This window comes from Macaca nemestrina, chromosome 4 (assembly GCF_043159975.1).
Source record: "Macaca nemestrina isolate mMacNem1 chromosome 4, mMacNem.hap1, whole genome shotgun sequence".
Taxonomy (NCBI): domain Eukaryota; kingdom Metazoa; phylum Chordata; class Mammalia; order Primates; family Cercopithecidae; genus Macaca; species Macaca nemestrina.
The window spans coordinates 73,974,622-73,987,256 of record NC_092128.1 but is presented as its reverse complement, the minus strand read 5'-3'; the positions used below and the strand labels follow the sequence as shown (position 1 = coordinate 73,987,256).

Genomic DNA, 12,635 nt, shown 5'->3' with positions numbered 1-12,635 from the left:
CAGAGAGAGATGCTGTTAATGATACGGTGACTGAAGAGATGAGGGTAGTGGGAGTGCACAGCTGTGATTCCTCTATAACCTGCTTCAATACTCTTAAGGATGGCAGGCACGGAGAAGAAGAGGATAGGACAATGGGAAGCAGAGAGTAAAAAATGTTTACCCACAGACATTTTTCAAGGATAAGTCTCTTAGCCCAGATAGAAAACATGGAAAGAGACCCTGTCAATTGAGGAGACATTTATGTTTTAATCTCCTTAAGAGTAGAGACCGTATCTTCCATTTTCACATAAAACCCTACAATTCCACGTACTTAAAACCTGTTGACTAGCTTCTGAGATAAATAGATCCCTTTGAAAGTACTACCTCACAATACCAAAGTTTCTTTATTTCCTCTCTCCCTCTTACGTTTTTTATTTTTTTCCCAAGAACATCCTTCCATACACTAAAATAGCTTTTTGCAACTGATGTTTACACTTTTTCCCTAGAGTTAAGAATTAAAATAATATGAGTTGTCTTCTTTTTATTGTGGTTAAGGTAATCACTTTTTCAGGAATGTATATTAAATCTATTTTAAAATCGAAACCACAGATTCTATTTTGGAACACAAGTTTCCAGACAAATTTTTGGTGTGAATGTATTGCACAATGAATTTTCATCATCATAAACTCTTATTATTAGAATTCAGACTACTTTTTGAAATTTTACTTTATGGGATGAGATGTTAAGAAGATAAAAAGTTTTTTTCTCTGAAAATAATGTCCAATGTATACAATGTTTCTAGATTAAAACGAAAGTATAAACAGTGTGATGAGAAAAGAGTGACAACCCATACTAATTCATTTATGTTTGGGGAACACAGAATTTCCCCCACAGTTCTCCCTATTGTTTGCTTGCTTAGAATAATTCAGGTCCACTGGAATCAGATTGCTCTTTACTGAGAGGGAAGTCATCACAGAACTGGAAATAAATAAAAATCTGAAAAGCAATTATCTTTCTATTTAAAGGGTCTACTTATTCTAGGCAGACTGGGCCAAACCAGTAATATGTAAAACATAAGATTTTACCTTGTTTCCATCAGGCCCTGGGGGTCCAGAAGGACCTCGGCTTCCAATAGGACCAGTAGGACCGGCAGCACCACTCTCACCTGGGGGACCACGTTCCCCCTGGAAAAAAGTGATTAGAAGAAGTGTTGCACCATTCATCACTTTCAGTGATACTATTTTACATATGAGAGTTTACACTTGTGTAGCTTCTGAATCTTCGTTCTGCATTTATTAGCCAATTAAAGTTTCTTTTGTTCCTAATTTCTCTACTAGTAAAATGAAGAGATTGATGAGATATTCTCTAAAGTGTCATTTAGCTCTAATGTCCCATGACTACAACTCCAGAATTTGTTGCTTCTAGAGTATAATATCCAACTTTTGCAATTCATTCCCCTTTTTGGGGGAGTCTTTTCTGTGATAAATCCATAGGTAAAAACAGATGCCAGTTATGTGTATTATTTAAAGGAAAAGATTGTGTCATTTTAGTTGAATAGCAATGGCAGATGTAGATAAGATCAGATATTCTCCTATCTGTGCCCCCTTTTTATAACCTTGTGTAATAATGATGTAATAGTTATAATATTCATATGTATTATATTTGATACATGTATTTGTATATGTAATCTATGCCTATCTAAATATCTCCCAATTTACATCTAAATATCACTAGAACATAGCATTCTGTAGCCCAAAATATTTATCACATAGGTCCACATTGTAACTGTTTCAAAGGACCTTGTTATAAGTTGGTTTTTTGAGCTTTCTACATGTGTGTTAACTAGTGACATGATGGGATACTTTCAGGGCAGATTAATTGTTTCAGTGATGCTAATACCCACAGAGAAACTAAGTATTTTTTTCTTTATATGACTACTCATAATTTGGGCTTTAGGCTTTGAACATCAATACACATTGCCAAAATTAACTTTAGATCTTAGTAAGATATTATTTTTCCTTAGCTCAAGTTGAGCCACTGTCACAAATGTAGCATAGTTGTCTATATAAATCACTGATGATAACATATATATATTGATTTATTTATGTTTCTTATAACTATGTAATTATTGGATAGGAAATATGAGCAATGAAACAAAAAATTCTACTATCAACTTAGAAATCTAATTCTCTCTACAGATTACGTCTGACTGTAGAAGGGCATCAGAGACTTGTTGCAGGGTCATCAGTGGCTTTAAGGAGAAAGCACTACTACTTTGTAAAACACATTGCTAGAGTTTATGAAAGTAATGAAGTAACACTTACTCTTGCACCAGCAGGACCAGGGAGACCAAACTCACCAGGGAGACCCTAGACAAAGCATGAGAATAAAACACGAAATTTCTGTGTGATCTCTAAATTCACTTATGATTAAGATATTTGAAAAATTTTGAAAGAGTGAAATAAAGCTGGCACTATCTACATGAGTGCATAAGTATACAGGCTAATAAGAACAACTTTTAGTATGGAAAGATACAGAAAGAGAGAATTTTATTGGTGACAAAAATGTATCCATCCCAGAACTTGGTATCAAAAAATTTGTTTCCCATTATTTAGTTTATTGCTTTTTTAAAAAGTGACAAAACAGACTGTTTCCTTCAATAAAAAGATAAATAATAATGAATAATATTAGACGTTGCCTATTTTTAGCTATATGACAGACCGTCTTCTTAAGAGAAATTATCATATTCTGTACATTACCTAGTTAATTGTATACCCAAGTGTATCTCTTTTATCACTGACCAGCTGTCTCCTTAATGCGCCCCACTGTTGATAAAGGAGACCAGGCCACAGAATGTAACTAAATTGAGGCACATTCATCACAATTAGAGAGAAAATGACTCAGAACTCATGCCCTGATTGTGGATAGCAGTGTCACGTCTGAATGCCAAGAAAAATATAAAAGCAATTTTTCAGGATCTAGTTTGATTGAAAATTTGTGCATTTACTTTTTCACTATGGGGAAGGAAATAATTTGTATCTTAATGTTATCAAGAACAATACAAAAAGTAAGGCTATTAAATAAAATATTCATTGATAGATTTTACTTTCATAAGGTGATGTTTCATTAAATCTGTAAAACAAAGTAATCAGAACTAAAGTAATTTGGCTCATTCTCTCCATCAGCACCAACATATGTAAAACACTATCATTAACATATGAAATATGAAATTTTCTTTTACATATTATAATTGCATAGCAGTGGGGTATTAAACAGGGGGAAATTCTCAAGTTTAGTAGTTACCACTTACTATTACTTGTTTTACTCACCCTTTCTCCTGGTTTGCCAACTTCACCAGCTGGCCCTGAGGGGCCAGGCAGACCCTAAAAATGAAAAGAAATACAAATCTCAATCCTATGGCTATGTTCAGGAGATTTGCTAATAATTGAGTTTCAGGGTGGTGGCTACCAAATACCAGTATGAGCATGATTGTGTGTTATTAAAGCATGACACAGAAGTTTGTTTGAAAAAAATGCACCTTTCTTTTCTTTGGTCCTGAAATCATGTTTATTGTGGTGGAGGAGAGAGGTACGGTATGGTGACTTATAGCTGAATAGGCTGACCAAAGGCAGTATTGTGTATGTTTGAGTTGACTTACCTGGAAACCTGGAGGACCAGCGGGACCCTGTTCACCTTTTCCACCTTGGACACCCTGAAAGTGACAGGAAAGAGAGCATAAATAGCAACGTCTGTCACCACTGTTATCTAGCTATATAACTTTTGGATTGAAAAATGGAGATGGTCAGTTTGAGAGACTATACACATTCTAGTGCAGAAGAGCACAAGAGTGGGAGGAATACTCACCTGTGGTCCAGGAGGTCCCTGAGCACCATTGTTTCCATCGGGACCTGGAGCACCCTAAAAATGTTTAACAGAAAGGCTGATGGTTACCTGTAAGCCAGGTAGTTTAAGATGTCTCAAAGCCTCATGTGTTACTTCCTTAAAACAAGTTTGTCATTTTAGCATGAATTAAACTCATTGTGGGTTCCCACCACAGCCCAAATACTGCCTACTAACTTTTTAAATTTTTAATTTGTGTGGGTACATAGTAGGTATATATGTTTATGGGTTTGCCTACTAACTTTTGATAGGAATCAAGCAAAGTATGTAGATACAAGGCAATTTATAAAGGCCAGAGAATGCTACTACATATTCATACCCTTTTAATTACAAAATGAATAAAATAAAAGCCAAGGGCTTCTGTATTTTTGACCTAATGGATATTCTGATTTGTTTTTGCTCACTGTTTTATAAATTTGGTTTTAAAAAAAGGCATTTTATGATGGTAAAAGGACCCCTGGGGATGCCATCTTGAAAAGAAAGTGACAAAATGATATGAGATGATGTAAAAAAAAAAAAAAGTGTGGTTCTTAGATGAATGCTGTGAATAGATCTGTACACAAGTTAGCACCTACCCGAGCACCAGCAAGACCAGCATGACCTTTATCACCGTTTTTGCCAGGATCACCCTATAGAAAAAATGAAAAACAAAACAAAACAAAAAACAGCCTTATACATTTAATGTCAAATTAACCATGATGATTTTGGAATGTTGATTTCCTGCTTGTTTTTGTGTCCTTTTGGGCTCCTTAGTCTGTGGATTCTGTTATCTAAGGATGATCCGTCACCATGCAGCTCCATGTACAGTAAGATGTCCCCGTGTCTGGGGAAGCATGGGGCTCAGGAGATGGATTTTCAGCAGGGATATAAGAATACACTGGAGGTAAACTCTTAATGTGATAGTGGCCTGCAGTTTTCCTGTGTTGAAAGGAAACTCCCTGAGACTGGACTGATTTGCAGGAGAGAAATACTAGAGTTTGGTAAAATGTGGCCACAAAAAGTGCTGAGGGTAAGAAAGTTGTGATGATTCTTACAGTGGGGCCTTTGGGTCCAGGGAATCCAATGTTGCCAGGCTCTCCTCTTGCTCCAGCTGGGCCAATTGGGCCAGGCCTGCCGTCGATACCAGGGAGGCCCTGAAAGCAGTTATTTCAAGTTTACTCAGTGTCAACATATTCTCACAACCTCAAGCTTATGATGCTGCCACGGATGAAACAGAATAGTTTTCTGAATGCGTAGAGCTTCTTGTATAAAGAGTCAATAAATTATGAATCCATTTTCCTTTTCTAACTAGGATGTCGGTACACACATAGCCAATTCAATCTCGTATGTATGCAATTTCCCTCATTCCCTTCTCTTGTCATCCCCTTGTCACCTGCTTCAATTTTCCCTGCCATGTTTTTCTCTCCCCTGCTCTGCTTTCAGTCCTGCATTCATTTGGACTCCATAATTACAATCTATTACTCTGCATTCCCAGATGATATATGTGTCTGATATTTATTTTCAATGTGTTCATGTATAAATAAGCCACAAAATAGACTTGATAAGGGTGCAATAAGTGTCCTTGAAAATATAATGGAAAATTAGCAATACTTACGACAGGACCTTCTTTTCCAGCGGGGCCGATATTTCCAGGGGAACCAGGAAGACCCTATAAAATAAATGAAGATGCTTTTATATTGGCACTTTAACTTACATACTCAAGCCTCAGATTAACTGAAGTCTAACAAAGGCACTTTTTCCCTCCACTTTTTGTTTGTTGCCTAAAGTAAATCATTAGGAATATTAGCCACTAGCTGGGAAGTGTGAAGAGTTCTGAAATTTTTCTTCTATTTTTTTTTGTGGCTTTCCTTTTACAGAAATTTAGTGCAACTCACCCATTTATAGATATCTCAAGAAACTGTTAAGCAACATGCTACATGGGCAAAATGTATCACGTTATTTAACTTATAATAGAAAAACTAATACTTTTAGCAAGCAATTTCCGAAGTGGATTTCTTATTGCTGTATTTGGTGTCCCTATTGCTTGTTTATGATACAATTACAGTTGATATTCACCCATAAGAGATTATGGAGGCAAAAAATTACTCTATTGCTATGGATTAGTGTGTCTATGGACCTAGAGGTTATTTCTCCATAGCTAGTGTGATGCTGAATACATTATAGCACTTTGTGATTGCTGGGAAAATGACTTCACTTATGAATCTAATAAACGAATAATGTATAGTCCTAATACATTTCATGAACACCTTATATAAAACTCACAAATTAAGATAAAAGATTCATGCTGATAGGAGAACCAACCTCATTTGGATATATTAAAATAGATCTGTTCTTCCAAAAACCTCATAGCCATTGTATCAAGTAATAAATAGAAAATGTATGAACTAATTAAATACATGAAAATATCTACTGAGCTTTGATAAAGTTAAGTTAAAAATGCGACTGTCAGCAAGACTACTAACAAATTTACTTTTGATGTCTTTATTGTTATCTTCAATATTAACCAACCCTTTAAAGAAGGAAGTAATGCCAGGTGTGGTTTGCTCAGAATCAGTCTGAAACTTACTCTGGGTCCCATGAGACCGGGCTCCCCAGGGCGACCAGCATCTCCATTGGGGCCTCGAACTCCAGCAGGGCCACTTGCACCACGACTACCAGGAGGGCCCTATTCAAAAAAAAAAAAAAAAAAGAAAAGAAAAAAAAAAGAGATAGAGGAGGAGGATGCTAAAGCTAATGACACAACCACCACGAGAAGCATCAAGTTCCTTTCTAGGAAGTAAGTGATGGACAGCTTACCATGACGCCAGCTCTGCCATCAGCTCCAGGAAGACCACGAGAACCAGGACCACCCTGCAAGAAAGTACATGAGGGAATTAAAGAAATCTCTGGACTTTGATAAGGTAGAGTTTGTTAAAATAGCATGATCTCCTTACAGGGGAGATACAGACACAAACCAATGCAAAACACTTCACCCAACCCCTAGAGGAATTCTTAGATGAGCATCCTGCAAAAGTAGGTCAACATTGTTTCCAGGCCATTTTATAACATATTAAATTGAGAGTCACTGATTTAATAAGGCAGATGGAAAGCAGATGCTTTTTTTGCCTAAGAAAATAGAGTCAGTAATTTTGACCAATTCCCAATGAAGGGGTGTCATTATCTGCCTCTGATGTGTTTGGATGTTGGGAGCATTTGAAACCTACTCTCAGCCCAGGAGGTCCTGGAGGGCCAGCGGATCCAGCTTCCCCATTAGGGCCTCTCTTTCCTTCTTCACCACTGGGACCAGGAGGACCTTGGGGCCCAGCAGAGCCCTGTTTAATGAAAACAACAAAAGAAGAGGGAGTAAAAAAATAATTTTTATACTATGTCCAGCTGGAGAAACTGGAATTAAAAAAAAACAATTAACTTTATAAAATTGTGATGATAGAGCTACTTACGGGCTCACCCTTGTTACCGCTCTCTCCTTTGGAGCCAGCTGGACCAGGCTCACCCTAGGGTTCAATACAGAACAGTGGTCAAATGACAAACATGTTGAAACTCTCTTGCAGACAAATCTCTTAGAATATTTGTGGGTCAAGGTAAAGAGAAGCTCAAGTTCTCTAAGAAATGTACCCAGTTCATATTTAAATTGCCTACAGGGGAATGGTATTGGTCAAAGGGACAAAACTGATACTGTAGAACTTTGCCTCATTTACCTTGAGGTAATGATCGAAGATAACAGGAGGGGAGTGTCTGTGTGCAAATAGCAGACGGGAGTGTATATACATACACTTACATAAGAAATATAAACTAAAAACGCTAAGGAAGAGAAAAATAGGAATAATAAAACTACAAGTGGAAGTCTAGATAGTGATGAAATAATGGCAGAGCTGGTATTTCAGGATGATGAGAACCCACAGTCATGACCACTTACAACAAGTCCTCTGGCACCAGTAGCACCAGCAGCACCAACAGGGCCAGGAATACCGCGGGGTCCAGGGAGGCCAGGAGCCCCAGCAACACCGGGAAGGCCCTATGAAGGAAAATGCAGTGTGGTCCATTAGGGAGGTGATGGGCTGTAGAGGCAGTACACATTAAATGCCTTTAAAATCATAGCGGCACATTTTAGCTACACAGATATACTCACTGCAGCACCCTTGGCACCAGTGAGGCCGTTTGCTCCAGGATTACCCTATGAGGAAAAGGAAAAGAGAAGGATATCAGTTAATTGGAATATTTCTGTTCTTCTTTGACCCCACCTTCATTCTTCTTCTTCTCCCTACTCTACCTTCGTTTTCTTCTACTCAATAAAGGTTAAAGACAACGGTTACTTACAGGAGGTCCAACGGGGCCGGAGAGGCCTGGAAGACCCACTTCACCGCGGGGACCAGCGGGACCAGCAGGACCAGCGTTACCAACAGCTCCAATTTCACCCTAAAAGAGGAAATTAAACCAAGGATTTAACCAGCAAATAATGAAACAGCATAAACAGCATATCTGTTTTATTTATTTATTTATTTATTTATTTATTTATTTATTTTTGAGACAGAGTCTCGCTCTGTCGCCCAGGCTGGGGTATAGTGGCGCGATCTCGGCTCACTGCAAGCTCCGCCTCCCGGGTTCACGCCATTCTCCTGCCTCAGCCTCCCGAGTAGCTGGGACTATAGGCACCCGCCACCATGCCCGGCTAATTTTTTGTATTTTTAGTAGAGACGGGGTTTCACTGTGGTCTCGATCTCCTGACCTCGTGATCCGCCCGTCTCGGCCTCCCAAAGTGCTGGGATTACAGGCGTGAGCCACCGTGCCCGGCCCATATCTGTTTTTAAGGTGTCAAGTTTTATGAAAATTGCAATTACTTTTCTTACCTGTTTTATTACAGCAAGATTTTGAGTTTGGTTTCCTATTTTCCTTGCCTGGTTCTGCCATCTTGGCTACTGTTACTACCTTCCCTCTCCTTTTGTCTCTGTGATTGACTCTGGTTCTCAGTCAGTCCTAACTAACTTGGGAGAATCAATTTCCATGTTGCCATCTATATCGATGGGCACAGTGCACAGTGTACAGTGCAGAGAGACGATCTACTTCAAACGTAGAGTGAGAAAACAGGTCATTCTATGTCCATTTTGAAGGGAAGCAATAATTAAGGTAATTGTTTTGTAATTATCTCTCTATCTGCAAACACAGTTCCAATCTTTCACATCACAGTAAAAAGTTTATCAAAGTAGTGACAATGGTCACCAGTGTTTTTACCTTGGGACCAGGGGCACCTGGGAAGCCTGGAGGGCCAGCAGACCCAATGGGACCCTGAAATCAAAGCAGAAGGTGATAAGAAATTTCTTCCAAGTAAATTAAGGAAACAATAACAATGACAGAAGATCGAAGTTGCTTACAGTGGCATGACACTATTTATATTAGTAAAGAAAAAAAAATTGACAGCCAGTCTGTTGTCATTAGGATCTCATCAAAGTCAAGACATTCATGGTATCCAGGGTGGGGAGATTTTGCTTTACACATCAATCAAAAGTTCAGGTACTTATAAATGGCTTACACTACGTACAAATGGAGCCTTCAAAAGACCTCACAGAACATTTGGTAAAGTGTCTGAAATGATGCTATTTCATAAGAGATTAGTGAAGAAGACAGCTCCCACCCCACATTCTCAACTCCTTTCAAATTCCCCAGTGTCAAAACTTACAGCAGGACCCACGGGACCCACACTTCCATCACTGCCACGGGCACCCTAGGAAGAAAATAAAGAGGAAGATCAGGTGGAAACTTAAATGACAGTCATTAGAAGATTTTTTAAAAGGATGAAACTGAACAGAAATGGAAGCACTTACAGCAGGGCCAGGGGCACCAACACGTCCTCTCTCACCAGGAAGCCCACGGGCTCCCTAGAAGCAGAAATATTTTCAATAAAATCCAGAATGCTAATTTAAAAAATGTCACAGGCATCATTTGCTTTGTTCAATTTCCAACCTGTACAAGAATAACACTAAAAATAAATAAGTTGCCTTCTAATTCCAACTAAACAGTAGTGGATTTCTTTTAAGTATCAGAAGGCTATTAGAAAAATATCAAAGAATACAATGCTGAAGAATACAGTGATTAGCAAGAACATTAAAGAAGTTCCATCTCACAAAGAGTGTACACATTTAAATTTACAATGAAGTAATCAATACTTACTGTTTGACCTGGAGTTCCATTTTCACCAGGGGCACCAGGTTCACCCTACATGGAGAAGAAGGATTGAGTTTTTGTTCATTAAATATAACAATTATTTTTCCTGATAGTGCAATTTTACCCTATTTTTTCACTTTGAACCATTCATATACTTCGTAACATTTCTTACACATATAGATTGTTTTTCAATTATGCCAGACACACAGATTTTAAAATGTGCTAACATGAGTTTTTATTCAGATAGTACCACATGTCCAGGTTCTAAGGAAATGTGGTTAGTTGGGTGTACCTCCTCCCCAATTTCTCCCTTATATTCTGGATATCAGTTATATATTAGAAACAATATCATAAAAAGAGATGGCGAAGGATAGATTTACTTTCAATGTAACCATATTTATCCTCTTTAAAGTTGTTTTGAACACTCAGTGTTACCACTTTCATAAAATGTGCATGAAAAATTGAAAATTGAAGCTTCGGCCGGGCGCGGTGGCTCAAGCCTGTAATCCCAGCACTTTGGGAGGCCGAGACGGGCGAATCACGAGGTCAGGAGATCGAGACCATCCTGGCTAACACGGTGAAACCCCGTCTCTACTAAAAATACAAAAAAAAACTAGCCGGGCGAGGTGGCGGGCGCCTGTAGTCCCAGCTACTCCGGAGGCTGAGGCAGGAGAATGGCGTAAACCCGGGAGGCGGAGCTTGCAGTGAGCTGAGATCCGGCCACTGCACTCCAGCCCGGGCTACAGAGCAAGACTCCGTCTCAAAAAAAAAAAAAAAAAAAAGAAAAATTGAAGCTTCATAATATTTTTTAGAGCTATCATGTTTATTTCCAATCTATACTCTTATCCTGAGTAAAAACCAGGGTACTAGTAGTAGTAGTGGGATTTAATACTATGGCACATGTAAAAGAACTTTTCTTAAAAATAATCTGATTTTGATATAGGGGAAATATGGTTTAAGAGACCTCATAAGGACCCTTCATTTCCAGGATTCTATGTGAAGTCTATTATTTGGGAATAAGCATTGAAATGGCAGGGGGAGGATCATTTCTAGCCTATGACTTTCTAACCTCTAGATGTGTGACTTTGGGCAGGTCAATGGCTCTCACTAAGCCTCAGTTTCCCACCTCTGCAAAATGAGGGGGTCTCCAAAGCTCCTTGCAGCTCTAACATTTTATGATACAGTGATTAGTAGTCTGAGCTGTTATATCGGGCTCTTGGGAGAATGAGTTTGACCTTATCCGTTTGTGTGGCAGCTGGAAAGTTAGAACAGATTCTCCATATTCATGTTCATTTCTGGTCCCGCTAGTATTCGTTACTCATTAATTTGTAATTACGTTGGTATTCACTTTAATATCACATTATCTCCTTAATAGGAAAGAGAACATTTTATAGTTGAAAACGCTGTCAAAGAAGAGCCTAGCCAAGAGATAACACACTTCTGAGACTTTAATTACCTAATTAAAAATTTTTTGAGTGTGCACAGATAAATCACAGGAAGGAGGTTGAAAAGTGTATAGTGACATGAATGTACCTATCTAATTAGTGTGTGGCAAAGGAGAATTTACAGTTTAAAATAATAGAGTGTTCTAATCTCTGATAATAAGTTTATTTACTTTTATTTTGGCTGCAGAGAGACACTGAAATTACAGAGGGGAGAAAGAAAATGGAAGAAGAAACCATTAATATTATTTTTGTCTCAATTGTTTAATAGACATTGAATTAAATAAATATTAATAATTGACCTTTTGTCACAGACTCTCATAGTCCCCATCATTGAGGGATTTGAAGTACAGGAAAGAAAAAAAACTTTTTAGAATATGGGTAATCTTCAGTATAATATACTTTTTTGGAGGTCACGGGGAATTTCAATCAAGTGCTTAAAAACAGTGCTTCTAATTTAATATTTACCTTCACACCAGGAGCACCGGGCTGTCCCTTCAATCCATCCAGACCATTGTGTCCCTGAAAGGCAAGCCTTATTATAAAATACTGTTCCATGATAGTGTTTGGCCAAATAAAAATTGCATATCTTTGCCGTTAATCTCTCCTGGGTGAATCTCGTCTGCTGCAGTAGAAAGAAGTCCAGTGTTCTGGGTCCCAGCAAACTTAGTCTATTGCCCTAGATAGGTCACTTAACTTTCCTGCCATTGAGAGAGAAGGATGGAGGACTAGGTGCTCTCTCACATCTTTTCCATCCTTAATAATTTTATGATTTTCAGATGGTCGCAAATAATAAATAATATGTGTTCCATATAATTTTCTCTGTAGTGAGCCCGTTTTTTGGTTGCTATGAACAGACTGAAAAAATTGCACCCCACTTTACTTTCAAGAAATCTGACTCTTTAACTCTTTCTTCCCTTTGGCAAACTCCAGGAATTTGAAAGTGAATATATGTCATCCAAGATTTTAAACATATTTGAGTTTTTTCCAAAAATTAATAGGCATTTTCTCTCATCTGAGTAAAGAATGTGCTTACCCTAATGCCTTTGAAGCCAGGAAGTCCAGGAGTTCCAGGGAAACCACGAGCACCCTTAGAAAGAAATGGAGAAGATGGTGAATAATGTTTTACCATAAATAAAAAGACAGTTACTTCTTCCC

At 38.2% G+C, this 12,635-nt stretch overlaps 1 protein-coding gene across 1 annotated transcript in view; it reads right to left on the bottom strand.

Annotated features, from left to right (window-relative positions):
• Positions 1 to 12,635, bottom strand: part of LOC105475526 (collagen type I alpha 2 chain) — a 36,881-nt gene that overhangs the window by 13,519 nt on the left and 10,727 nt on the right. The window contains exons 11-31 of the mRNA XM_011730850.2: positions 12,514 to 12,567; positions 11,946 to 11,999; positions 10,042 to 10,086; positions 9,696 to 9,749; positions 9,551 to 9,595; positions 9,106 to 9,159; positions 8,194 to 8,292; positions 8,006 to 8,050; positions 7,793 to 7,891; positions 7,317 to 7,370; positions 7,083 to 7,190; positions 6,676 to 6,729; positions 6,446 to 6,544; positions 5,474 to 5,527; positions 4,914 to 5,012; positions 4,455 to 4,508; positions 3,844 to 3,897; positions 3,638 to 3,691; positions 3,309 to 3,362; positions 2,304 to 2,348; positions 1,065 to 1,163 (exon numbers count right to left, since the gene is read on the bottom strand). Coding sequence (XP_011729152.2) covers positions 1,065 to 1,163; positions 2,304 to 2,348; positions 3,309 to 3,362; positions 3,638 to 3,691; positions 3,844 to 3,897; positions 4,455 to 4,508; positions 4,914 to 5,012; positions 5,474 to 5,527; positions 6,446 to 6,544; positions 6,676 to 6,729; positions 7,083 to 7,190; positions 7,317 to 7,370; positions 7,793 to 7,891; positions 8,006 to 8,050; positions 8,194 to 8,292; positions 9,106 to 9,159; positions 9,551 to 9,595; positions 9,696 to 9,749; positions 10,042 to 10,086; positions 11,946 to 11,999; positions 12,514 to 12,567 — 1,377 coding nt within the window. The remainder of the gene's footprint in view (positions 1 to 1,064; positions 1,164 to 2,303; positions 2,349 to 3,308; positions 3,363 to 3,637; positions 3,692 to 3,843; positions 3,898 to 4,454; positions 4,509 to 4,913; positions 5,013 to 5,473; positions 5,528 to 6,445; positions 6,545 to 6,675; positions 6,730 to 7,082; positions 7,191 to 7,316; positions 7,371 to 7,792; positions 7,892 to 8,005; positions 8,051 to 8,193; positions 8,293 to 9,105; positions 9,160 to 9,550; positions 9,596 to 9,695; positions 9,750 to 10,041; positions 10,087 to 11,945; positions 12,000 to 12,513; positions 12,568 to 12,635) is intronic.